This window comes from Nycticebus coucang, chromosome 6, assembly GCF_027406575.1.
Source record: "Nycticebus coucang isolate mNycCou1 chromosome 6, mNycCou1.pri, whole genome shotgun sequence".
In the NCBI taxonomy this organism is placed as follows: Eukaryota; Metazoa; Chordata; class Mammalia; order Primates; family Lorisidae; genus Nycticebus; species Nycticebus coucang.
Genome location: NC_069785.1, coordinates 122,772,749 through 122,800,737, shown reverse-complemented (window position 1 = coordinate 122,800,737; position 27,989 = coordinate 122,772,749). Strand labels below are relative to the sequence as shown.

The 27,989-nt window shown below is 42.2% G+C and overlaps 2 protein-coding genes across 4 annotated transcripts in view; one reads left to right on the top strand and one right to left on the bottom strand.

Annotated features, from left to right (window-relative positions):
* LOC128587788 (T-cell surface glycoprotein CD3 epsilon chain) overlaps positions 1–1,043 on the bottom strand; it is a 59,596-nt gene extending 58,553 nt beyond the window's left edge. For 2 of the 3 annotated variants that reach the window (XM_053594151.1, XM_053594152.1), the window contains exon 1: positions 920–1,042. The gene's annotated coding sequence lies outside the window, so the exon portion shown is untranslated. Of the gene's footprint in view, positions 1–919 lie in introns of all 3 variants that reach the window. The other variant, XM_053594153.1, reaches the window with a different exon arrangement.
* On the top strand, positions 6–27,875 carry MPZL3 (myelin protein zero like 3). The gene is made up of 6 exons (XM_053594148.1): positions 6–1,048; positions 12,694–12,860; positions 16,141–16,351; positions 17,845–18,010; positions 20,968–21,031; positions 24,773–27,875. Exons 1-6 carry the CDS (start codon positions 856–858, stop codon positions 24,797–24,799), a joined length of 828 nt encoding a protein of 275 aa, XP_053450123.1. The 5' UTR covers positions 6–855; the 3' UTR covers positions 24,800–27,875.
* The last annotated feature ends 114 nt before the right edge of the window (positions 27,876–27,989 follow it).

The window sequence follows — 27,989 nt, the reverse complement described above, 5'->3', positions numbered from 1 at the left end:
TCGATAATGAATAGTATTAGTTTCTACTGGATAAACAAAAGTATATGGATTTCCACAGAATTTTCACATTGCTTTGGATAGCTGGGAATTGGGCACAGCAACCACCATTTAGTTTGGGACTCTTTCAAAAGAACATATCAAATATTCTATTTGGTACTGTTGTGTTAGTTGTAAAAGAGAAAACTACCAGCTTTTCAGTCTAGTATTAATTCTTCCCCAAAGCTGAGGCATTACCTTTGTACCCTTCCTGCTTTCATTAAATATGTGACAATTCCTAGAAAATAGGCTTCCTTACGACTAAAGCAGAGCACGGTCCCATCTCTCTTTTTAGAAGGGTGTGATGCCATCTCATTTCAACTACCGTGATAACATAACTTACTTTTCCAACCAAAGGTTACACAAATCCCAGTTCTTTGTCCTCTAATATAAAGATGTGATAACTTGATCATATTGCCACTGCCAATATCAATTTAACAAACACCCAAATCAGGATGCTAAAATAGCTACACTAAAGAGAACAGGAATCAAAGAGACTTGTGGCCCTTACCACCGCAAGGGCCTAATACATTGTGTATCTACTGACTGTCCCGTATGATTTCCTAGGTCTCTCTGAACTCTACGTTTATGGAAATCTATTCCGAGAGCTTTCAACTAAGGTAATCTCTCGAGATAAAAACGTCGGGACTACGGAGGATCAAGATGATCTAGTCTTGCATTCCATAAAAACAAATTTATAAATTTTCCAAGGCTGTAGTCTACTTCTTTCACGCCAAAGAGCCATCAGCTTCCCGCTGGGAGTTAGGAAATCGCTGGTCAGAGAAACCTGGCGCGGCTCTGGGAAGGCTCCACGTTCCTATGGCAACCTCGGTCGCCAGGCAGCTTCCTCGCTGCCTCCGCCTGACGTCACGTCCGGTGTTACCTGTGGCGTTCCTGGGAGCCGTAAACAAGGTGCGCAGCATCTCGAGAGCTGTCGGGATGCAGCAGAGCGGAGCCGCTGGAGCCCGTGGCTGCGCGCTCTGCCCGCTGCTGGGCGTCCTGCTCTTCCAGAGTGAGTGCGCCGGCGGCTACGCTCCACTTCCGGCCGGGGGGGTTAAGAAAGATGGTCGCTTTTCCGGTTCCGGGGTGGGTGGTCTCCGGAAAGCCCCCGCTGGGCTCCGGGAAGGCAGGAGGGGGTTGGCTCAGGGGAGGATGTTCTCTTCTTACCACCGACCGCTGAAGGGGGTTGGCAGGATGTCGGCCCTTTCCTGAGCCGGGGGAGCTCGACCACCTCTCGCGACTTGGCGCTGGCTCAGCTTGATGGAAGCCCAAGAGCTCTGCCTTTGGGAGCCCCTGGCGTTAACTTGTGATGAGAGATCGGTGTTGACTCTGCCGTTGAAGATTTCGGGGTGTCTTCAGCTGTATTCCTTGATTAGCAAAAGGCCATTCTATGTTCAGTAGTTTGTCCCAGTAACTTTGGGAAACACAATAACGACTGTCGGTAATTTTGTTTTTTGTAGGTGTTGTCAGGGGCCATGAAATACCACGTTAGTCACCGAAGGGAGGTAATGTGGTAGCGTTTGTAATCGAGAAACATTGTTGAGGAAAAAGCAACTGCTTTAACACACTTTTTAAAAAAAAGTACGAGAAAGGGCATATCGATTCTGTTAAAATGTTAATCTATTAATTGGATATCAGAAATACAGTATTCACACGATGACATAGTCTTAAAATTTAGATACGTTTTGCTTTCATGAAATTTCAATTTGCATAAATTTCAATCCAATTTTATTACCTTCAGTTTGGAGTGCAGTTATTTCTGGGATTCTGTGTGTGGATGTGCTTCCTCCTTGAAAATCAAATATTAATATTAGTATAGCTAGCCTTAGAGTGAATTGTTAACTTAAAAAATTTTTTCCTCTGGGTAATGAGGATTTCTGAAAGGGACTTCTGATACTATAGAAAGACTTGAACGACTTCAGGTGTCCTAAGTCTTAGCAGGTAAGGCTGGAAGTTCTTATTTAACTGGTGACTAATATTCATGCTGCCAGCACACTCCCTGATCCCTCCCAGCTGCCTGTGTCATTGTTAAGTGTCCAGGTTTTTAGCCTAATTATTTTGCAATATAGTATTTAGACTGGCCTGCTGTCACTCCAAATAAATCTACTTCTCTCTCTCTCTCTCTTCTCCCCCTCTCTCCCCTCTCTCTCTGACTCTTGCTTGCTCCCTCCCTTTCACTCCTGTGGGAACTGCAACACACTTGGGAGATGTTCAAATATTGTCCTATTGAGAAAAAAATTTCTAGAAACAGTGAATGATTTCTTTTTTTTTTTTTTTTTTAGAGGGCCACTTTATGGCCCTCGGTAGAGTGCCATGGCATCACACAGCTCACAGCAACCTCCAACTCCTGGGCTTAAGCCGTTCTCTTGCCTCAGCCTCCCAAGTAGCTGGGACTACAGGTGCCTGCCACAACGCCCGGCTATTTTTTGGTTGCAGTTTGGCCGGGGCTGGGTTTGAACCTGCCACCCTTGGTAAATGGGGCCGGCGCCCCACCGACCAAGCCACAGGCGCCGCCCAGTGAATGATTTCTTAAACCTAAAGTCATTTTGCATTGAAGATTATCTGTTAAATCCAGCAGGCCAGATCATCCAGTCAAACATTTAAAGTTGATTTTATGATCTCCATGTACTTACTAGTTGAATAGATCTTTTGTCTTTTAAAAAAATAAGAGCTTTATTGAGATATAATTTACATACCATGTGTGTACAGTTTACCCATTTAAAGTACAGGCTGTACCCAGGTTATGAATGAGATAAGTTGTGTAGCTTTGTTCTTAAGTTGAATTTGTATGTAAGTTGGAACAGGTACATTTATTTATTATCTGCAATAGCCTTGTTTGTAAGTGCAAGTTGTATGTAAGTCAGATGTTTGTAACTCGGGCATTGCCTGTATACAATTCACTGGTTTTTAGTATAGTTACAGAGTTAATGCGATTATTATCACAATTAATTTTCAACATTTCCATCACTCCAAAGATAAATTCTATTAACAGCCACTTCCCACCTTCCTTTTGTCCCAGTCCCTGGGAACTACCAATTCTTTCTTTATGGATTTCCCTATTCTGGACATTTCTTATAAATGGAACCATGCAATCATGTGCTCTTTTGTGACTGGCTTCTTTCACTTAGCATGTTTGCAAAGTTCATCCATTTTTTGGTTTTACTTTTGAATCTATTAGGTGATAGACTTTGGTTTCCTACCAGTGTGTAATGCCTTTCATTCTCAAAAATAGAGCCCCACAAATTAGTAGTTTACTTGAATTCTTCTGAGGTTATATGTCTGGACCTGCTGTATCAATTGTCTAAGTATGCAGAAACAGTGCATGAGACAGCCTAGGGTTCTTATACTTTTTTCTTTTTCATTTAAGTGTATAATTATATGAATCAAAGATTGTGAGACTTATATTTTAGAAAATGAGGTGAACGAAATTGGGAGCTTGGTTTTGACATATTTAGTTTCTTCCAGGTATAAGATTACTTATGTTAAAATGTGATCTTCTTTTTTTCCTCGCCAGATTAAATTTTGTTAAATTATTATGACTATTTCTATAGCTGGCTGCTTTTACTCCCGTCAAGGATACTTTTTTATTCAGATGAAAAGATAAATATCTGTAAGGGGATAAGGCCTAGGAGGGATGTTTCTGAATGAATTAAGACTGGACTGGTATTTTTTTCCTTCTATTTTATTTTTGTGAGTGGAGGAGACAAGCTCTGATATCTGTTGATTTTAAAACACTTTTAATTTCAGTATACTATGTACACATATCTTAAGTGAATATAGCTGAATGAATTTTCAGAAAGTGAACATAGCTAGGTAACTAACACCCAAATGAGGATATACAGAATATTCCTGATATTATGGAAGCCTTCCTTGTACTTTCTTCCAGTCATTATCCATTCTCCTTTAAAAGGAGCCAACATCCTGACATCTAACAGTGTGAATCAGTTCAGTTCATCTGTGGATCTTACTTTTCTGTAACATTTAGGACTTATCCAGTGTTTAGATTTCAATAAAGTAACTTCAAATATTGATTACTTTGTGGCAAAACCATGCTTGTAAATGTGGACTTCAGATACATTAAGGAGGAAGAGGTTGGTAGGTAAGTAGCTTGTTAAAATTTAGTAACCAAAATTTGCTCTGAATGTGTATGTTTATGATTGTTTTGTAACAACTTTTATTTTTGTTGGTTTGGTCCAGTTGAATAAATATTACTAAGCATCTGCAGTGTGTTAGGCTCTCTTTTGATGAGCCTAGGGTCTATTAGAGAAGACAGATAAGGCAACAGATAATTTTAGAATCTGATACTAAGAGAAGAAGGCACTACAAACCATGGGCATGCAGAGGAAGTGCCCTTGATCTGCCAAGATGATAAAGGGTAGATTTCCTGGAGGTGTAACCAGAGTTAAATCTTGAAAGAATAGGAGTTCATTAGAGGCAGGGGGAGAGAAAAATTCTAGACAGGGCATACACAAAGCGTGGAGGCATTAGAAAAGTTTCCAAGCAAGTTTTCTGAAATCTGTTTTGATTGAATTAACTTAGGGTACATATTGACCCCAAACCTGTTTTCTATTATCTGGAGGATGGTGTGCGAGCCAGTTCTTCTGACTCTCAGAGGCCAATTAAGTACATCTCTTCCTAACTGAGCATTCAAGGACTTTATCTTTGTAGCCCGAAATGAACCATTGTAGGTGTATTTGTACCATAGAAATTGTCGAACTCTATGTATCTGGGCTTTTTTTGTTTTCTGTAAAACTTTTGTTGTGTATCAAGAGACTACTGGGTGTAATGTTTGGTTTGGGCCAATCTGGGTCAGCTGCAGCTGCGAGTAGGGTCAGTTGCTAGCTATTTTTAGTTTCCTTCCTTCCCACTAGATTCATTCACTTTTCCCCCCCTGCTCTGTCTGGGAAGCTGACTCTATAGACTGTCATTCAGGTTTCTTCCTCTGCTTCCAGTTAGGTTTGGCCAGTGGAGGTCATCGGCAAGAGACTGGCGGGCAGAAGAGAGGCAGGCATTTCTCTCCTGCCCCTCCCTGTCTTAGAGTCATGATCAGTGGTGCCCACATTCCTCTAAGACGACAGCTCCACTCTCACCAGGATCCACTAACACCATTTCTTCCCATTGTCCCTTCAGGTCTGGGGTTGGTAAACGCTTTAGGCCTTTGTTGGTTTCCTTGATCCTGGGGAGAGTCCCTTTGGAAAGTCTCTTTCCTTTTGGAAAGTGGCCCCATGCTTCAAAATCTCAGCTGATTGTCTCTTTAATTTACTGCCTGGCCCCTGATTGATAAGATCATTTTCCCTCTTGCTTATGGTCTCCATGGGACAGGATAGGCATGGTAGCTATGCAAAGATAATCTGAGTATTAGGAAAGGAGATGAGGAGAAATGGATATTGAACTGGCAACAAATATATATTTACTACATCCAATTTGAGATTCTGTGGTGGTGATATTCAAGTGGCTGAATCCAGTAACATCTGAACACTCAGAGGCCGATCGTGGCTAGCAATATAGATTGGGAAATCATTAGTGGTTACTAAGTCTATTTTTAATTATTATGGGCACATAATAGTTGTCTATCTTTACAGGGCATATGTGATGTTTTGGTATAGACATCCAATGTGAATTAATAAAATCAGAGTAATTGGGGTATCCATCGGCTCAGGCAGTAATTGCTCAATCTATAAAAGTGGATAGGATTATCCAAGGAGAACACGTAGAGTGACCATGGGCTCAGGATGGAGCTTAAGGAGCACTAGTGTTTACAGGATAGGTAGGAAAGGAGAAGACTTAGAGATTTGATTTGAACTGTTTGAGATGTGGAGTGTGCGTGTACATGCATGCGCACATATATAATACAAGGGTGAGAACTGGTTGGAGGGAGACTAATGAGATTCTGATTTGTAACTCTAACCCAGATCTCTTCGTTGCTCTAAATTAGAGGTTGGCAAAACTTCTCCATAAAGGACCAGAGAGTAAATATTTTAGACTTAGGGGCCACATAGTCTCTCTTGCAACTAACTACTCCATTCTGCAAGTCATAGCCAGTACATAAACAAATGAACATAACTGTGTCCTAATAAAACTTTATTTATTTATTTATTTTTGAGACAAGAGTTTTACTTTGTTGCCCTCAGTAGAGTGTAATGGTGTCATAGCTCTCTGCAACTTCAAACTCTTGGGCTCAAGTGATCCTCTTGCCTCAGCCTTCCAAGTAGCTGGGACTACGGGCGCTTGCCACAATGCTCAGTTATTTTTAGAGATGGGGTCTCGCTCTTTCTCAGGCTGGTCTGGAACCTGTGAGCCCAAGCAATCCACCTGCTTCAGCCTCCCAGAGGGCTAGGATTACAGGCATGAGCCACTGCACCTGATCTAATAAAACTTTATTTACAAAAAGATGCACATTTTTAGCTGTTTGGCAGGAGAATACTCGATGTATTGATTGGCCAATCTGGGTACCAGCAGAACTGAGTGTAGGCAGGGTCAGTTGCTAGTTATTTTTAGTTTGCTTCTCTCCCACTAGATCCATTTGCTTTCATTTGGCCTGTGGGCCTACTTTTCTGAAGTTTTCTGACCCCTTCCCGAAACCAACTGCTTCCTAGGTATTATCCCTTGGGTGTCTCAAAGGCATCTTAAACTCATGCAGAATCAAACTCCTTGTCAAGCCTAGTACTTTTCTAGTCTTCTCTCTCTCAGTGAATGGGATCACCACCTAGGTAACCCGAGTCATCCTTGATACCTCCCTTTCCCTAACATTCCACACTCGATCTTAGCCAAAGGCTGAGAAGCAACACCTAACATTCCACATCTGCTCGATCACTGATTCTTATTGATTTTACGACGTAAGTATTCTTGTCTTCTTGGTTCTGTCCATGTCCACTGCCACCAACTTAGTGCAGCTTCCCTCCTTTCTCACTTGACTGTTGCAGTAGCCTCCTCAGTAATCTGATAGTCACTCTTGACTCCTACGTGTCTTCCCTAAAGTGATATTTAAAAAATCCGAATTTCATCATGTCTCTTTTTACTCAGTTCCACACTTAAGATCTCTCCATGACTTTTATTACCCTAAGGGTAAAGACCCACACCACTAAGGTCCTGTCTGCTTGGCTCCCGTTTCCCTCCCGGCTGTCTCTTACTCTTCTCTCTGTCTCTCTTTCACTCTCTGTTGCTGCCTTCCTGCTTTTTAGCTCCTTGACTGACTGATCTCCTTCCTGGGGCAGGGCCTTTCCATATGCTATATTCTCTTTCTAGAATGCTCTCCCTCTCTTCCCCTGTTCCCCCTCCTTCAGATCTCAGCTCAGAAGATCAGAGAACCATCCATTAACCATTCTCCTCTCCCCCATCATGAAAGGTGCAGTTCTCCTGATCCTGCTTTTTGTCTTTCCTTCGTATTTGTTATCAGGGCTTGTAATTATGCATTTGTCTTTATGGTTATTTCATGAATGCATCAAACTTCTGCTGTGTTTCCAGCATCCAGGGGAGCATATTTGTTTTGCTCACAGTTAACCCCAAACCTACAATAAATATGTTTGACGAATGAGGGCGTGAATGAGAGTATTGCCATGTCAGCCTCCAGATAGAGGCTTCCAGAAGGAAGTGGTCATAGCTGCAGAGGGCTCCAATGGAGGAAGCCTAGAAAAGTGTCTCCTGGAGTTTTTGTTCCTTGGATTTTGCAGTTTTAAGATATGTGGTGTCTGGGCGGTGCCTGTGGCTCAGTGAGTAGGGCGCTGGCCCCATATGCAGAGGGCGGCGGGTTCAAACCCAGGCCCGGCCAAACTGCAACAAAAAAATAGCCGGGCGATGTGGCAGGCACCTGTAGTCCCAGCTACTCGGGAGGCTGAGGCAAGAGAATCACATAAGCCCAAGAGTTAGAGGTTGCTGTGAGCCGTGTGACACCACGGCACTCTACCCGAGGGCGGTACAGTGAGACTCTGTCTCTACAAAAAAAACAAAGATATGTGGTGTCGTTTACTAGTGAAGTAGAGTCCAGTTATACTGGACAGTCCGAAAGTGATGGGAAGGGAGGAAATGGAAACTGCAGGTATAGATCACTCTTTCACAAAGTTGGCTTAGAAAGGACAGAGGGTAGTGGTTGGTAACTAGAGGAGTATTGCAGGGCTAAGGAAGGATTGCTTTTTCAAAATTGCTGGCTCAGTGCCCATAGCGCAGTGGTTACGGCACCAGTTACATATACCGAGGCTGGCAGGTTTGAACCTGGGCCAGCTAAAACAACAATGACAACCGCAACAAAAAATAGCCGGGCGTTGTGGTGGGCACGTGTAGTCCCAGCTACTTGGGAGGCTGAAGCAAGAGAATCACTTAAGCCCAAGAGTTTGAGGTTGCTGTGAGCTGTGATGGGACGGTACTCTACTGAGGGTGACATAGTGAGACTCTGTCTCAAAAAAAAAAAAAATGCTATTTGTTTTTAAGAATGGGGGAGACTTCTGTGTATTTAGAGCAGTGATACTCCACTGGTGTGCTGTGAGAGGATCTTAGGTATGCTGCAAAAAATTTTAAAGATCCTTAATTATTTTCAAAAGAAGTTTCAAGCACAATAAGTGTATTCTTTTTTTCCACTCTATTTTTTTTGATCTACATAATTTAAGCGTGCTAGGGAAGTTTAACTAAAGGTTCAAGTGTGCCGTGAGATTAAAAAAGGTTGAAAAACACCAGTTTAGCAGCTGAGGAGAGAGAGGGTCCCTCCTGAAGGGGAGCAGATGAAAACCATGGGGAGGATTTTTCTGCTGAAGCAAGGCGTGGAGGGATGGATGGGGCAGAGGAGTTGTCCTTGCATAGGAAAAGGGACGTCACATCCTTTCAGACTGGAAGGAAGGACGGCTGCAGATACAGGAAGGTGTGTATGTGGGCAGTCTGTGTGGTCTCAGGTTTCTTGAAAAAGGTGACATTTTCTTCTGAGAATGAGGGGTTTGGAGGTTGGATGGATGACTGAGGGAGAAAGACAAGGACTTGAGGAATCATGGACTGTAAGCTAAGCAAGAAGCAAGGCCAGTTAAAGATTCACCAGGTCTCCTGAGGGCTCAGCTGTGGGTGAAATTTAGGAATTTCTGACGGCAGCTGTCTGTGTAGGTGTGTGATTTTTCTCCATGAGGGTATACCAGCGCCATCTAGGAGTACTCATCTAGAGGGAGCATTTCCCGAATGCGGGCAATGGAAAGGAGTGTAGGGGAATTAAGAGTGTTGACAATACTATAAAAGAGGGTGACAGGAAGAGAGTGGGTGGCTAAAGAGCACACTTTGTTCCTATGCTGGAAGTTTTGGTGACCTGTCCACCTTTTTTTTCTCCTTAGTCTCTTTCTGTCTGTTCCCCTCCCTCTGAACGTTTGCTCTGAAGGTCCTTGCATTTAATGAAGGACATAGCCTATAAAAAGTAGGTGCAATTGATGGCATCTGTGCTTGAGCAACATTATGTACTTAGGGGAAGAAAGAAAATGAACTCCATCAGGGACTCTGGGAAGGCATCACAAAGGGGGCTGATATTTGAGCTGGAATTTGAAAGTGTATGAGCATTGGGGATGTGTTGTGGTGGGGAACAACTCTGGAGGGATCGGTAGGGATGAAAACGACCTTCCAGACAAAGAGATACTCAAGAAAAGGCCCAGTGGCATGAAAAGACACAGTACATTTGGAAAATGGCAGGAAATTGCAGGCACAGTGGAGGAGATGGGATAGGGAGGTCAGTAGAGCAGTACAAGGTTGGGGTCACATTGTCACTGTTTGGATTTTATTCCATAGCTCAATAGGGAAAGATGGAAGGTTTTTGATGGTCCAGTGTTCATTTTAACAACAATAGCTAACATTTATTGTTAAGTTGTTATTCCAAGTACTAAGCTTTAATATGTTATCTTTTAAAATTATAGTGGGGCTTGGTGCCTGTGGCTCAAGCGGCTAAGGCGCCAGCCACATACACCTGAGCTGGTGGGTTCGAATCCAGCCCAGGCCTGCCAAACAACAATCATGGCTGCAACCAAAAAAAGCCGGGCATTGTGGGGAGCGCCTGTCGTCCCAGCTACTTGGGAGGCGGAGGCAGGAGAATTGCTTGAGCCCAGGAGTTGGAGGTTGCTGTGAGCTGTGATGCCACAGGACTCTACCCAGGGGGACAGCTTGAGGCTCTGTCTCAAAAAAAAAAAAAAAATAATAATAATTATAATAAAAAATAAATAAAAGAAAATAAATAAAATTATAGTGGATCTTCATAATGATCCAACTGTGATAAGTAGTTCTTGTTATTTTTCCCTTTTGCCAAGTGAGGAAACTAAAGCTTGAATGGGTTCGATAACTGTGATCAAGGTCTCCTAGCCAAAAAATAGCTGAACTAGAACTCAACTCCAGGTCTGGCTAATTCTAAATCTACACTTTAAATCTCTTTAAATTCATTTCACCTTCCATTTTTTAGAACTGGATCTTGAGTGATGAATAATGATTTTTTCATACCAGTGGGTTAGAGTAGGGGTTTAAAACGGTGGGAACTGAGGGATAAAGGGCTTGTAGGCAGAGGAACAGCCTTTGCAAAGACACAGAAGGAATGAAAAGTTTAGCTGGTCAAAGTTGGAAAGCATTATCTCAGAAAGGCTATGTTAACCATTGTGATAAAAATGTGTCAAATGGTCTATGAAGCAAGCGTATGATGCCCCATGATCATATCAATGTATACGGTTATGATTTAATAAAAAAAATAAATAAATAAAAAAAAAACAAAGTTGGAAAGCAAGCGATGGATGAAGCAGAACTCATCCTGGTCTTTGGGATGGGTCAGATTCTTACAAGCTTTTATGAGTGAGCTCAGTCTTGGTGTCCTCCTTTTAAGAGGAATGTGGACAAACAAGATTATCTAGAGAGGAACTGGAAAAATAATTGAAAGCAGGCAGAGGTAAAGGCAGTAGAGCTAATGACTCATAACAGTCGGAGACAGGAAAGGTTGACAGTGGCAGCAGGACTGAAGAGGTGGTTGATGATGCTATCTAACACGCACCGAGGCCTTGCTGTGAGCTGGGCAGGCTGCTCAGCCTTGCACGTGTTTTAACTCTGTTAATCCTTACACTGACCTTCTGAGTAGTACTATTTTCAGTCCCATAAGGGTGAGAATAACTTGCTGGGCAGTTACTGTATTTGAACCCGGACCCTCTGGCTTAGGGTACTGTGTGTGCAATCACTACACCAGCCTGTCTATACCAGAGGGGTTTCTGGTTTTCAGGACAGTGTATGGGTTGGTTCTTCTCTGAAACTTTGCTGCTTTGGGCCAACGGAAGGATCTTCTGGCCCTGAAGATGTCTGTGCATTGGGAATGTGTTGTGGGAGGGAACAACAGAAGGATCATGGCTCGTTAAGGTGGAGAGGAAGCAGGAGAAATAAAGTGCTGGTGACTAATTCCCTGAAACATGGCTCCCTGGTGAAAGATAAGTTTCTACTACTGTTCTCTGAAAGCAGAAGGGATTGGCTAGAAGGAAGTGCTGGCTCTTTCGGGAGATGGAGTGTCAAAGTTAGATAGATGAGTGATTGGGGAAAGAATACCAACAGCCCCCAGGTTAGGAACGAGATGGGATCTGAAGGTTTGTTCTTAAGTTGAGTTTGTATGTTTGTTGGAACAGGTACAATTTACCTATTACCTGTAATAGTCTCCTTCATAAGTGTGAGTCGGATGTCAGTCGGATGTTTATGACTGGGGGATGGCCTGTAAGTCTCTAGAGCAGTGATTTTTAACCAGTGTGCCCTGAGAAGATTTTAGGTGTGCCGTGCACATTTTTAAAGATCACAAATTAAATTAGTTTTGAAAGAAGCACAGTAAGGTAGATTATTTTTATTACTCCTTTTTTAGTCAACATAATTTAAGTGTGCCACTGAAGTTCATCTATAGGTTCACCTGTGCCGTGAGAGAAGAAGGGTTGAAAAGCACTGCTCTAGAGGGTTTAAAAATGTTATCTCATTTTTACATTGTAGAATGCATTACTTATTCTATTTTCTTCCCCATGATTTAATAGATGAATGATTCATAAACTAGCTTTAACAAAGGGAGGAACCTTTTAAAGATATACAACTATTATATACTCATCATAATTAACAATTTAAAGAAAAGAGAGAAAAACTAGACAGAACCTGGGGCAGTTTAAAAAAGTTCTTTGAAAAATATTTTTGCCATTCTTGTTTTCTATTCTCATTTTGCCAGTGATTGAGGTGGTGGTAGCTTCATGCTGCAATGACACTGTACTTGGGATAAGTCCCTTAGACCACTAAAGCTGCCAAATTCCCCATATGTGTCTGTGTGTGTGTGTGTGTATGTCTTGTCTGGTAGGAGAACTGAAAGAGGGTGGGTGATGTCACCTTTTAGTTTGCTGTGGGCAGACCACATGTTTGTACTTAATTGAACCACAAGTCTGTATTTGGAAAAACACTGGTATAACCAGGTTTTATATTCTATCTAAGCAGGCAGTCTGTGATTTAAGACTGCAAAATGATAAAAATGCTATCCTTGATTAATGCATATATCAGCTCCTTGTTCCTTGTGGGCCTGCCTAAGAAGATAGTTATGTCTCTGCCTTCTTGATGAGAGCCTAAAACTGATAAATAGCATCTCTGTATTGTTCACTTACATCCATATATTCCATCCAAATGAATGCATTTTTAAGTGTTTGGGCTTGCTTTTGTTAGGTGTTTATATCGTCCTTTCCTTGGAGATTAATGCAGATGCCCATGTCCGAGCCTACGTTGGAGAAAAGATCAAGTTGAAGTGTACCTTCAAGTCAACTTCAGCTGTCTCTGACAAGCTTACCATAGACTGGACATATCGCCCTGCCAGCAGCAGTCGCACAGAATCAGTAAGTGTGTACTTTCCAGAAAGTTTCTCTGAGTCTCCTGTGGTCAACTTGCGGAATCCTTTTATTGCAAGTCATGTGAGGCCTTCTTATCTTAGAGTAGAAAATGGGCTTCAGGGAGGCGCCTGTGCCTCAGTGAGTAGGGTGCCAGCCCCATATACTGAGGGTGGCGGGTTCAAACCTGGCCCCAGCCAAACTGCAACAAAAAAATAGCCTGGCATTTTGACAGGTGCCTGTAGTCGCAGCTACTCAGGAGGCTGAGGCAAGAGAATCGCCTAAGCCCAGGAGTTGGAGGTTGCTGTGAGCTGTGATGCCATGGCACTCTACCGAGGGCAACGGAATGAGACTCTGTCTCTAAAAGAAAAAAAAAAAAAAGAAGATGGGCTTCAATTTAAATAGAATGAGATAGGCTGGGCGCGGCAGCTCACGCCTGTAATCCTAGCACTCTGAGAGGCTGAGGCAGGTGGATTGCCTGAGCTCAAGAGTTCAAGACCAGCCTGAGCAAGAATGAGACCCCCGTCTCTAAAAAACAGCTGGGCGTTGTGGTGGTTACCTGTAGTCCCAGCTACCAGGGAGGCTGAGGCAAGAGAATCATTTGAGCCCAAGGGTTTGAGGTTGCTGTGAGCTGTGATGCCACAGCACTCTACAAGGGCAACAAAGTGAGACTCTGTCTCAATAAATAAATAAATAAATAAATGAAGAAAAGGAGATGAGCTTTTACTCTATGTGACATTCATTTGGTCATATAAGGCTTTTTATTCTTCTGCATAAGCATCTTGTAAATAAGTTGCAGGAAAAAATTTGTCAGAAAGTCAGAGGAAATGTGGTTTAATTTTGTTTCCTCTTTGTTGTTTCTTTTTGCATAGTTTCACAGATTTGTCTTCAGACCTGATGTGCTAAAAAAGGGCACCCCCAGGACTGTTAGATAGGAAAATACAATAGGTCCCGGGCACAGACGTCCTTTCTCTTAAGGCTGCTCATTTTCTGTTATCAGCTGTCTCAGGGGGTGTGTCTGTTTGTGTATCCAAGCTCTGTAGATTTATCCTGGCATCTCCAGTGTGTAAACGTCTGCACTGGTTTATACAGCTGCTTTTGATGGAAAGGGGACACCTTGTGTCGGTGTCAGATGCCATTGGTGACAGATGGTCTTGCCATATACTTTAGTCACACATATAAAACACATTTATGGTCCAAATCCCATTGTAGGTGTCTCATTGAAGATTACAGTGCTGTACAAACTCTCTTTATGCTTTCAGCAGTATTATCCTTAGCTGAGGGCAGGTGTTATTCAAGAATGTGAATGTTGTAGCTATATATAAGATTGCATTTTTGCTTTTTTTATTTTTTTTATTTTTTGGTTTTTGGCCGGGTCTGGGTTTGAACCCGCCACCTCTGGCATATGGGACCGGCGCCCTACTCCTTGAGCCATAGGCGCCGCCCAAGATTGCATTTTTGAAAGTAAGCTCAATTTATGTATCGTGTTTTCTTCATTGGAAAACTTTCTCTTTGATTGTAATGTATATGCTTTGAATTCTGTTTTAGGAGCCATCGTGGAATGGTGGAGGTAGGTAGGCGACTCCAGTGAAGGCAGCGAGGCTGTATTCATGGTGCCTTTTTTCTTTAGACTTGAAACAGGTCACTTTATTCTGAGCAGTGAGGAAACTATGGCTGGCTTTATTTGGCTCTCCCTCCTTGGTCAAAAGTAGGACACAGCAAGCAATGCTGCAGAGCTACTTGGGTCAGAAACCTTAAATGCAAATACCAGTTTTCTCTTAGCATTACTCTCTATGAGGCTAATCAGAAAATTAGCAAACCCTCCCAAGTTAGAATTAAAGACATACACATGTTGCAGTTATGTAGTTTGCCAGTCGAGATTCTGTCAGATTAGTCAATTAGCAAGGACTTGAATATCATGAATTTAACATGAAATTTATAGGTTAGATTAATCTTAAAGATACACAGCAGGCTTTGTTTTGTCAATAAGGAATTTCATACTCTTTTATACTGATAAGCTCTTTCATACTCTTTTAGGCTGATAAGCAGTGGTAGGCGTTCTTTATCTTCTTAAAGAATGGAGCAATCATCGATCATCACACATATTATTTCTTATCATCTGGGTTTATCTGGAATGTCGGTGCCTGCATGGCTCCCACTGTGTCCTTTTACTTAACACAGTACCTAACCCATTCTGGGTGTGTGCCAAATATTTGTTGAATGAATTCATGAACAGTTGATTCAGTAAGTGATTCAGCATCTTCTCTGTGAAGTTGCTCTTCAAAATTGGGCAATTCAGTGATTGTAAATGCCTGGCTTCCTAAGTGGGAAGTTACCGAGTAAACAAAGAAAGAGGAAAGCCTGTGTCTTGCACAAGAGAGAGAAGTCTTTGTTATATAGTACCTGCCCGGCCTAGTTCCAGGTATAATTAGGTGCTTTTTGTGAGGCAGTGTCAGAGGTTACCAAGTCTGAAGCAGCTTTGTTTTAATTCAACATACATTCATGGAGGACTTACCATGTCTTTGACGTAGGGTTTGTATTAGTAGCCAAGCTAGATCGCTTGAGAAAGTCTGAATTCTGTTACACTCTCTTGGTGATTTTGTGAATAAACAAAATCTCCCATTGGACACTTACTAGGTGTGTACCTTTGAGTAACTCACTTAGTTTTTTTTTTTGGGGGGGGGAGGCTTTGTTTGTTTCCCTCTTTACAAATTTGGAACAATTATGTGTGTTTCAAATGGTTCAGTGTTGTTATGAGGGTGGAGAGAGAGATGTGTGAAGTCACTGTAGGCTATAAAGTCTGTCCAAGTATTAGATGTTACTTTAAAACAAGGTTTCTCCAACTTGGCACTGTTGACCTTTGAGTTGGATGACTCTTGCTGTGGAGAACTCTCCTATGCATTGTAGAATGGTTAGCAGTATCCCTGGACTCCATCCCCTGGATGCCACATGTTTCTCTCCCCAGTTTTGACTACCAAAAATGTCTCCTGGAGAGTGAAATTGCCTCTGGTTGAGCACTAGTGCTTTGGGACTTTAGGGAGAACATAGAAGAGATTCAAAGGTAGTTAGGATCCCAGGATTCTCTCCTCAGGCCTTTTTCTGATTACCATTTTTATTAAGCTGTCATCTTACCTGTAGGATGGAGGTAGGAAAAGCATTAAAAAATTGCCTAAATGGAAAAATAAAATCCCACCTTGATACAGTTGTATTTTATTTTGAATCTGCTTAGCTTCACTTTTTCATTGCATTTTTCAAATTAACTTTTCCTTTCATGGTGTTGCTTTCTTAGGTTTTTCATTATCAGTCTTTCCAGTACCCAACCACAGCAGGCACATTTCGGGATCGGATTTCCTGGGTTGGAAATGTGTACAAAGGGGACGCATCTATAAGCATAAGCAGCCCTACCATAAAGGACAATGGGACATTCAGCTGTGCTGTGAAGAACCCCCCAGATGTACACCATAATATTCCCATGACAGAGCTGACAGTCACAGAAAGGGGTAAGCAACCTGCCAACAACCTTCCGCAGTGGTCTGCCTGGGTCCCTTCTGGAGAGGTCGGTGATAGGCACAGTTCTATCTTTGTTAAGCCCGTTGGGTCAGTGGATTGTTGTGTCAAAATAGTTTTTCTGCTATCCTGATGTGTCTCTTAAGATGAATTTTTTATCTTTATTTTGAAAACTGAACTTTATCTTCGAATATTGTCATAGTTTTCCCATTATTCCTTTTTCGTTTTCATTTTAGGTGACCCAAGGTCTTGTGGAATGTATGGCTAACCCCTGAGTAAATATAGGGTTGTTGTTTCTGTGAAATAGACATCATTCCAGTTTCCCTAATAAGGGAACTCCCAGGTATAAGATAGTTTTCTTGCCTGTGTCTTAGAAGGATACCCTCTAATGATGGGGTGAATTTCTTTTGTGATACAAAGAGCCACAGTTTCCTTTTAGTGTGAAACAGGAGGAGAGTCAGTTAAGGACCGTTGGTGGCTATTCAGTGGTCAGTCTGGATTGGAATCAGAGATCTAGAGACACATTATGGCTCATTATGGATGCCTTGTCATTTCTCAGTTCTTTATCAAGTTTTCCTCACTCCTTCTCTTCTACCTTCTCTCCTCCCTCCCTCTCCCTTCCCTCTTTCCCTTCCTTCCCTGTCTTCCTCCTTCCCTCTTCCTCTTTCTTGCTTTCTTACTCCTTCCTCTTCTTTTTTAAAAGAGAATAACTTGTAGGTTTTAATGACATGAGCACACTCATACTGCTGGCAGGAAGAGAACTGATACAGTTTGTTAGTGTGAATCAGATGCCTTTTTTTTTTTTTTTTTTTTTGGTTTTTGGCCGGGGCTGAGTTTGAACCTGCCACCTCCAGCATATGGGACTGGCGCCCTACTCCTTGAGCCACAGGCGCCGCCCTGAATCAGATGCCTTTAAAGTATATACCTTTTGATCCAGTCAGTCCATTTTCAATTTTATCTTAAAGAAGGAGAGCTAAACATGAAGATTCATGTGCAAAGATTGTTATCCTAATACAACTTACAGATATAAAGAATTTGCAACAACTTGAATGTCAAGAGTAGGGAATTGAGTCCATAAATCATTCAATATGGTAGAATGATATGGCAGCCATTAAACATCACATCTGGAAGCAATCATTAAAATATTTATCATATCGTAAGTTTACAAGGAGGTTAGAAATAGTATGTAAAATGTGATCCGTACTTCCAAAAATACACACCCCACTTCCACATGCACACGCACACCCACACCCAATATCCCTTGAGAGAAGATTGAACAGCTAGCTACCAAAGTGTTATTTTTGGGTAGTGGGATTATGGGTCAATTTTTATTCTTCATTGTACTTTTACGTTTTTCTACACTTTTCACAAAGACACATTCCTTTTGTAATCAGAAGAAATCTGAATGTGAAGGTAGAACCTGGCTGATGTTGCAGGATGCACGTTGGCCTGCCCTCTCCTTCACCGCCCCTCTCTGCACCCCCAGGTTTTGGCACCATGCTCTCCTCTGCGGCCATCCTTTCCATCCTCGTCTTTGTGCCCTCAGCAGTGGTGGTGGTTCTGCTGCTGGTGAGAATGGGACAGAAGGCTGCCAGGCTGACGAAGAGGAGCAAGTCTGGCTATAAGAAGTCCTCTATCGAGGTTTCAGATGAGTAAGTCCAGCTGGGACCCTGAGCAAAGAGCTCATTTCCTTTTCAGGGACTCCCAGATCCCCCCCCCCCACATCCACCGCCTTCGTTTTTTCCAGGATGAGTTCAGTTCTGCAGTGGAGTTTCTTTTTGAAGAGAATAGATCTGTGGAGGAGGAAGAAAAAGGAAGGTTGAAAGTGAAACTTGTGGATAGGAATTTGGAGAGAAATAGAGGATTGATAGTATGGTCCTAGTCTTCTTTGGAAGTCAGATTGTACAATGTCATGGTTTGAATATAAATTCTGAAGTAGATAATTTCATTATTACAAAATAACAAGGACATTCTAAGTCAGTTATTTTCTCTTCTCCTTGTTTTTAGCATTGAGCGATTATCTGCTGACAGAAAATGCCTAAGGAATGGGAGAAGTCTTTTTTTCTTTTTTTTTTTTGAGACAGAGTTTGACTTTGACACCCTCAGTAGAGTGCTGTGGCATCACAGCTCATAGCAACCTTCAACACTGGGCTTAGGCGATTCTCTTGCCTCAGCCTCCTGAGTAGCTGGGACTACAGGCTCCCGCCACAATGCCCGGCTATTTTTTTGTTGTTGTTGCAGTCTGGCCGGGGCTGGGTTTGAACCTACCACCCTCTGTATATGGGGCCGGCGCCCTACTCACTGAGCCACAGGCACTACCCAGGGAAAAGTCTTATGGATAGCTGTGGAGGGCAAAAAACGATTTGATATTTTATTTTATTTTATTTTATTTTGAGACAGAATCTCACTATGTTGCTGTGACATCACAGCTCACAGCAACCTTCAAATCCTAGGCTTAGGCGATTCTCTTGCCTCAGCCTGCCGAGTAGCTGGGACCACAGGTGCCCGCCACAATGCCCGGCTATTTTTTTTTTTTTTTAAAGAATTTTTATTTATTTATTTATTTATTTTAATTTTTTTTTTTTGTAGAGACAGAGTCTCACTTTATGGCCCTCGGTAGAGTGCTGTGGCCTCACACAGCTCACAGCAACCTCCAACTCCTGGGCTTAAGCGATTCTCTTGCCTCAGCCTCCCGAGTAGCTGGGACTACAAGCCCCCGCCACAACGCCTGGCTATTTTTTGGTTGCAGTTTGGCCGGGGCCGGGTTTGAACCCGCCACCCTCGGTATATGGGGCTGGTGCCTTACCGACTGAGCCACAGGCGCCGCCCCATGCCCGGCTATTTTTTGTTGCAGTTTGGCCGGGGCTGATTGTACCCGCCGCCCTCGGAATAGGGGGCTGGCACCCTACCCACTGAGCCATAGGTGCCACCCCAAAAAATGCTTTGAAAAAGCAGGATCAGTTGGGGGGTGCCTGTGGCTCAAAGAAGTAGGGCGCTGGCCCCATATGCTGGAGGTGGCGGGTTCAAACTCAGCCCCGGTCAGAAGCTGCCAAAAAAAAAAAAAAAAAAGCAGGATCAGTTCTTGTTCAGCATATGTTCTGAAGGGAGGAGCTGACTGGATCGTGGTATCTAAAGGATTTATGAAACATCATTATGCCAATGAGCATTCCCTAAAAACAAATGTACTTAAAGAAAATAGTAGCGCAAAAATCTACTTAAAACCCCTGTTGGTTTTCTATTGTTTCTGTCCTGGGGGTTCTTAACCCAGGGAGGAGAGGTTGACACTGAGAAAGCCCACAGTTTCTCTTCTGTGTGTGTATATGAGTGTATGTGCATTTATTTAATGGAGAGGAAGTGCCCTGTGCCCTTTACAAGGAATCTGTGGCCCCCAAAAGGTAAATAATTCTTGGTAAAAATACTAACATCTATTTCTAAGAATGTTATATAAAACTTTTACCAACTTACCCTAATACATTGTTTCCTGAACTTTCTACTTATTCACCTCACATTCTAGTTACAGTGAGTTTATTTTTCCCCCTAAACACACTATACGTATTCAAATCTCCTCATTCCCCACCACCAATATTTTTCTCTTGGCTGGAATGCCCTCATTGCCTTGCTTGCTTGCCTGGAAACTCTTTGTATATCCTCCAAGACCCAGCTGAAATAGCCCCTTCTCTTGAGTTTCTTTGAGTCCTCCAGGGAGAATTAGTCACTCCCTGCTCTCTGCTGCCACAGCAGTTTGATCTTAACTCAATTAAAACATTTATCACATTGTATTATAATGTGCTGGTTAGATTTTCTTTTTCTTTTTTTTTTTTTTTTTTTGAGACAGAATCTCACTATGTCACCCTGGGTAAAGTGCCATGGCGTAACAGCTCACAGCAACCTCTAACGCTTGGGCTTAAGCGATTCTCTTGCCTCAGCCTCCCGAGTAGCTGGGACTACAGGTGCCCACCACAACGCCCGGCTATTTTTTTATTGCTGTTGTTGTTGTAGTTGTTGCTGTTGTTCGGCAGGGTTCGAACCCGCCAGCAAGGGCGACATAGTGAGACTCTATCTCAAAAAAAACAAAACAAAAAAAAAACAAACTTGGGCCTTCCCATGTGGAATATCTTATTGATAGAAGACATGAAGATATCGAACCTGCCGGCCCTGGTGTATGTGGCCAGCACCCTAGCTGCTGAGCTACAGGTGCCGAGCCTGTGCTGGTTAAATTATCATAGGTCCCTCATCCCATGAGATTGTGAGCTCTTCACAGGCCCAAGTTTATCCATCTCTTTATCTGCAGCATAGCACAGAGCCTCAGACATTGTCAGTGCTCAGTTCCTTGCTGAAGGAATGATTATGACTAGCTCCTATTTTCTGAGCACTGTGTGCTGGATTTCACATGGATTTCTTTTTTATTTCTAACAACTATGCTTTAGGGTAAATGGTAATATCTGCATTTTGTAGATGAAGAAACAGGCTCCTGAAACAAGTCATTTGCCCAGTCACCTAGCTAGCAAGTGGCAGAACTGGAATCTAAAACCAGACGTGTCTGATACCTGTGCTTTTAACTATACTGAGGACAGTGATGATCCAGGTTTGGTCTGTCCTCTCTCTGCAGCACTGACCAGGAGGAGGAGGATGCCTGTATGACGAAGCTCTGTGTCCGTTGTGCTGAGTGCTTGGTAAGTTGAGGCTATTCTTTCTGTTTACTGTAGACAGCTCACTTTTCTGCTTACTTAAGGGGATTGATCCTTTGCCTTCTGGGGCAGCAGAGGATATGCAGGTAGGTCTAAGCAAGGTATGAACCAATGCCTTCCCCTAAAGCACAGCAGTCTCAGGGGACCCCTACTAGCCATAGCCATGACTTTGTTTTCTGTCTCGTGGGCATAGAGTGAGAGGGCTGTACAGAGCAGTCTGTGCAGGTTGACCAAAAATCCCGAAAGTGGAGTGGCCTCTGTCCCTGAATTTATACTGGGAGACTTGACCGACTCGATCCAAACCCTGAATTTAACTTTTCTGCTGAGAGCCTTGGTATGTTCTAGGGAGTTTAAGTGATATAACTTTTTTGGTATCTTGATGTCTTTTATCAATAAGCTATTCCACATTGGAAGGCCTAAGTTTTGTTTTTTTTTTAGAGACAGAGTCTCACTTTATCACCCTCGATAGAGTGCTGTGGCATCATAGCTCACACAACCTAAAACTCTTGGGCTCAAGCGATTCTCTTGCCTCAGCCTAAGTTTTTTCTTTGAGACAGAATCTCACTATGTCGCTCTTGGTAGAGTGCAGTGGCATTGCAGCTCAAAGCAACCTCAAACTCTTGGGCTTAAGCGATTCTATTGCCTCAGCCTCCCAAGTAGCTGGGACTACAGGCGCCCGCCACAATGCCCGACTATTTTTTGGTTGCAGTTGTCAATGCTCTTTAGCAGGCCTGGGGCTGGGCTCAAACCCGCCAGCCTTGGTGCATGTGGCTGGCGCCCTACTCACCTAAGTTTTGATTTAAATCTCAAAAGGCTATAAACCCTCCTCCTTTGAGCACCTGCAGTGACTAATAGGCTTGGGTGGCTGTCCTAGTATCGTAACAGGAGGAAAGACGTTCTGATGTGGTGAAGTTGGAAACAGGTCAAAGCAACTTACAGTCTAATATGAAATATACCTGTAATTGGAGGGCTTAAAAATGACCCCCCTTTGTACTTATTGCCAAGCTTGGCACTTGGCCAGTTGACCCCAGCCCAGTTACTCATTGCAGTGTTCCTTTTCCTTTTTCTATCATGCACTTGAATATCATAGGTAAAATAAGAGAACGGTTGATCGTGCCAGTGGAGAGGACCTAATACCAACCCTTTGGGTTGTGTTAATGTTCACATGCTTCTTATTCACATTTCAGACTTGAATTCATCCAGTGTTTTTTTATTGAGCATCCGACATGTGCCACATGCATTTTTCTAGCTACTTAGGAAACAGCAGTGAATAAAACTGATAATAATTTCTACCCTCAAAGAACTTAACATTCTTTGCCTGGAATATTCTTTCTCATCTTTTAAGAAACAGTTGAAATGTCACCTTCTCTTAAATTTGGGTACAAACACTAACTAGATTTAAAAAAAATAAGTCAAATATACAGTATGTCTTATATCAGATGGTGCTTAATGCTATGAGAAAAATAAAACAATAGGGCGATGGGAGGGTTGGATAGAGGGTGTGATATTCAATAGGATGGTGAGGGACCTCAGGGCGATGATACTTGAACAAACACCTGAAGGAAGCAAGCTTTGTGGTTATTGTGGACGAGTGTTTCAGGCAGAAGAAATGGCAGGTGCAAAGGCTTTGAGGAGGGGGTCATGAGTGGCCTGTTCTAGGAATAGCAAGAAGGCAGCGTGCCAGGAGTGAAGAGAGCAAGACCAAGAATTGTGTTTGTTTAGAATCAGACAAATAATGTGGCAGCCAGATCTTATGGAACTTTATAGAAGATGCAATGACCTGGGCCTTTACTTGTAATAAGGTGGAATCCATTAGAGGGGTTGAGAACGAGGTGTATTGTAAAAGCGTTACTCTGGCTCTCGTGTTGAGAATGAGGGGTAAGGGACAATGACAGAGTCAGCCCAGTTAGGAGGTGTTTGCAATAATCCAGGTGGGAGAAGATGCTGGTGTTTTGGACCATGGTGGTAGCAGTGATAGAAGTGGTAAGAATTGGTTGTATTCTGATTATAGTTTGATGGTGAAGCCAGAAGGATTTACTGATACTGCATGTATATGTGAAAAAATGAGAGGCTCAAGGTTAAGTCCAAGGTTCTTGACTTGAGCCATTGATAGAATAGAGTTGCCCTTTTCTGATATGTGGAATTCTGTGGGTGGAATAAGTTTTAGGAGGAAGATCAGAAGTTGGATTTGGACATACTATGTTTGAAATACTTACTAAACTTCCACGTGGAGCTGTGGAATAGGCAGTTATGGTTATAGAATTCATATGAGGGGGTTAGGAGCTATTGGTAGATGGAGACTGATAGAGACATTTCTACCCAGGAAATGAGTGTAGATAGAGAAGAGGTCAAGTGACTGAGTGTGGAGCTCTCCAAGCTTTCTAGGATGGGGAGATGTAGAGGAATTAGTGAAGGAGGCTGAGATGAGTCAGGAGGGAAGTCAGGAGAGTTTGGTATCCTGGGAGAAGTGAAGAAAGTGTTTCAAGGATAAGAGAGAGATTAACTGTCAGAGCTTCTGAGTCAGATGAAGTAAAATGTGAGCTTGCTGGATGATCTGGTAATGTGGAGGTCGTCGGTGACCTTGGCAAAGGAGCTTCAGTACAGTAGTGGAGAAGAAAGCCTGACAGGGGAAGGGTCAGGAAAGATGCAGAAATATGCCTTGGAGACAAGGGCATCAACAGAAATTCCAGAGTTTTGCTGTGGAGAGATGCAGAGAAACAGAGTAATAGGTAGAAGGAGGTGTGTATCAAGAGTTACTTTTCCTTTTAAGATGGGAGAGATTGAGCATATTTTTATGCTAATGGGAAATGATCAAGTAGGGAAGGAAAAATGGATGGTACAGGAGAGAGAGAGACTTGCTGGGGGTGACACCAGGCTCTAGAGCACAAGTGGAGATGGCCTTAGCAAAGGCAGCAAGAGCACATGACAACAGTAGGCAAGGCCAACTCAGATGCTTGTGAGTGGGTAAAAATGATAATGGAGCTTGTGGAAGTTCTCTACTGATTGTTCCTCTGTTTTCAGTGGTGGGAGAGAGCGAGGTCATTAGCTGAGAAAGATGACAAGAGGGTAAGGTAGGAAACAGTCATGTGAAATAGGAGAATGAATGGATCAGGGAAAGGTGGCATGCCAGGTAGAGCTAATGGCCCACTTGAAGTTAGAAGTAATGGATCTGAGTTTGAATGAGAAGAATAAGAATAATGGAATAGGAGCTAGCCTTGAATGAGTGCTTACAAAGTGCCAGACACGGTTCTAAGTAATTTACATATTTTTCTCATTTGATTCTCAAAGCAGTTCTATGAGGTGTATTTCTATTCTCCCCACTTTATACATGGGGAAACTGAGGCTCAAAGAAATTAAGTAACTTTACGTAAGGTCACAGCCAGCATAGGTGACACTAAGAGGTAGCTCACTCCTAGCCTCAACTTCCAAGCACAACCCTGCACGTTCTTCTGTAGACAGGGACCTTTCTTCGTGTGTTGAGGTTTTAAAAAATATTCGCAAAAGTAAAGAAAACTACTCGGGCTTCAAAGTGGAAATTCACCCAATATACACTGATTATACTGAGGTTGTGATGCATCATGGGACGTTAGGTGTGTTGAGCCAGTGGTATGTCACTGTTGTCTTCTCAAGCCAAGTTCCATTTGGAGATCTTAACGTGCTCTTTAAATTCTGACTGTGGTATTGTACTTCCTATTCACAATACACTTACTGTTCTTTCCCTTCCAGGATTCAGACTACGAAGAGACATATTGATGAAAGTCTGCATGATATAAGAAGAATCACAGAGTTACAGATAACAACCCGTTCCACTGGCAGCTAAAGCCTCGCAGAAAAGTGAAGCTGGCCTGGACAGCCTGGAAGATCTGGAGGTCATCAGTAAAGACTTTAGGAACCATTTTCTTTTTTTTTTAGATAGGGCTAGAGTGCAGTGACATCATTGTAGCTCATGGTCTCACTGCGACCTCAAACTCCTGGGCTCAAGTGATCCTTCTGCGTCAGCCTCCTGAGTAACTGGGACTACTGGCCTGTTCCAGCGTGCCTAGCTAATGTTTGAATTTTTTGTAGAGACATGATCTTGTTCAGGCTGGTCTCAAACTCCTGGCTTCAAGTGATCCTTCTGCCTTGCCCACCCAAAGTGATTACAGACATGAGCCACTGCACCCTACAGGAAGCATTTATTTATTGAAGAAATGTTCTTGTATTTATAAGCTGCTCAAAAACTCTCAGAAGAGACTCATGACTTCCCCTTTTAATAAGTTATGTTCTGACTGAATGAAGATATTCTTTTCCTGAGAAAAGAGATACTTTTGTGTTCTCCTTTGCTCTTGAATGTATTACATGTTTTCTTCCAATTATTTGAAGGAGAGTTCTAAATGTTTGCCACAGTACTAATGCCAAAATAATTTTTAAGTGAAGTGGAGCTTGTAGCTTCCTGGTGTGCTACCAGACAAAATGTTTGTTTGGGGCAGATGTTCTTTGTTTTTGCTTCATGCACATTTTTAGTTGTGAGTTAGTATAAAACATATACTCATTGGTTTAGTGGTCTCATCCTCAATTGTATTGTATTTCAATGACTTGTAATGTATAACCTTAATTTCTTTAGAGTTGATAGAATCAGGAGTCATTGATTTGCTTTGACTGGTTTTTTAAAGCATTAAAGTGCCATCAATTTACATTTAAGGAAAGGAAAGGTGAGGTAGAAGAATTCTTTTCTCTTGTCTTATATTACATGCAATTTGGGCCAAGGAATCTTGGTTATTTTACTTTCTTATAGTTGAAAAATTTGTGGTTTCCTTTTTCACTTTTCAGGTTAGAGGCAAGAAAAATTCTTCAAAAAGTTTTGAGTGGGGACTTATAGAATACTTCAGCAGTTATTTTCAATTTAATCATCTCTTTAGTTCTTCAAAACATTTTTTGTTTCTAAAATGTACCCAAGTATGAGTAAACTATGGTATATGCAAGCTGATTTTACATAATATTTGAGATGAAGAAGTAAGGTTGTGCATAAGCTATACTTCTCCCTGTGTTCTCTCAATACCCTATAATAGGTTCCTTCATTCTGCCATATCAATCTATTTCAAATTTTAATTTCTATTACATTTTCTATAAGCCACTAACACATATGTATGATGGAAGGAAGAATTAACAGTGTCTATTTAAGTAGTCCTCTGTAACAGTGACAGGGTTCATGTCTCAATTATAAGAGACAAAAATTATACCCCCTCTCCCATCTTAATTTTTTTAACAGGCTGGTCTCTTTTTATGATTTTTCATTAGGTGACTCAAGAGGTTTCCATATGACAACATTATAGACTATGTTATTTTTTAAGAATCACCTTCCTTTCTATGTTTTGCCAAGATCCAATTTTTAAAATTTAGGTTGTTAGATCCATCTCATAGGTTTGACTTGGCCTCTTGGCTAACCTAGTCCACAGATTAGAGAATCTAGTTAGTAGTTAGACATTATGATCTACTATCGAATAAGGAAACAAAAGAGACAAAGGCAGGGTTGGCAGTGTACCCGGCCAGCGGTTAAACCTCACAGTTCTTCAGGCCCCTTGTTAAGTATGTGGCCAACCTCACCTCACCGCTTTTGATACCTAAACAGAAGGAAACAATTTCAGCTATAATAGTAAATAATTTGGGCTCTCAGAGATTTGAAAATAGAGAATCTAATCAGGAGAAGTTTTTTTTTTTTTTTTTTTTGCGGGTCCTTATTTCTCTGAGAAACAGATATTATGGGAACCCACTGAAAGCCACATCCCATTAAAGAGGGCACCAGTTTGGCTAGGCCTGCTAGTGATTTCCTCGCAGGTGTGTTGTGAGGGTCAATGTGGTAGAGTAGTTTGTCGTTTTAGGGAAATGGTGCTCTGTGAATACTCAGCCATGCTATCTTGTAGCCTTAGTCATGATTTGAGCCCGTCCGTTCCTTCTGAAATGAGGACGAGTCCTTCATGATAAGCGGAGTAAGTTGAGAAGATGGTTTGTTCCATAGGTTCATGGTCACGTCCCAGGCATGGACTGATCGCATCTCCTTCTTCAGCCCATATGTTGAGGTCTGGGCTGCAGTTTTTTCTTCAAAGGAGTCCAAAGTGGTGCATGGACACCTGCTTTCTTAAATTACGGAAGGAAGATCAAGTGGTTATTTGTTTCTTTGTTTAACCTGCTATTTTAATATCTTCTAGGGTGCTATTCTCCCTCTTTTCGCTACTCCATGGGCTCTTGTTATATCACATGGAGATTAGCTTTGTCTAGAAAGAGAACTTAATTCAGAAGGCGTTAAAAGCCTTTCAGAATTTTTCTTTGGTTGCTGAGGTCTTTACTTTTGGCTACATTACCTTGTGAGTTTTATGCATCCTTGATTCTGTTACAAAATGTGAGCTTCTTGTGTGCTTTGTTTCCCATAAGACCTGTTACTTTAGGCTACCTGCGGGGAACATCTTAGTCCTCTGAAGCTTCTGAAGTGGACACATGTTCAAGAGGGAAGAGGAATTAAAAAAAAAAAAATTGTTTTAAGAAAACAGTTCTGGATGCCAAATCCTGAAGATAAATGTTCTGTGGTATCACTGAGTTATGGATCTGAAGGAAAGCTGTATGAAGACCCTTAAGAAGGAGAGGGGGAGCAGGCTTGTTACTTAACTGTACAACTCAAAACTTCGCTGCCAATAGAGGCAGCTCCATTCCTTTGACTCCAGTGTTGGACTCTAACTGCTGTGCTGCCTTTTTTTTTTTTTTTTTGTAGAAGGGTATACACTCTTGGGCCATGTACACAGACACTGTAACTCTTATATCTTTAGTATACATCTTGGTTAATAAACTTTTTTGCATCTTCTGGCTACCTTTTGATGTTTCAGTCTTTATCTATAAGATGGGAGTTTTCACGTGAAGGGGGAGGGTTGTGGTTTTCAGTATCGCCCACTAGTCATGTCTGAAATGTACCCCA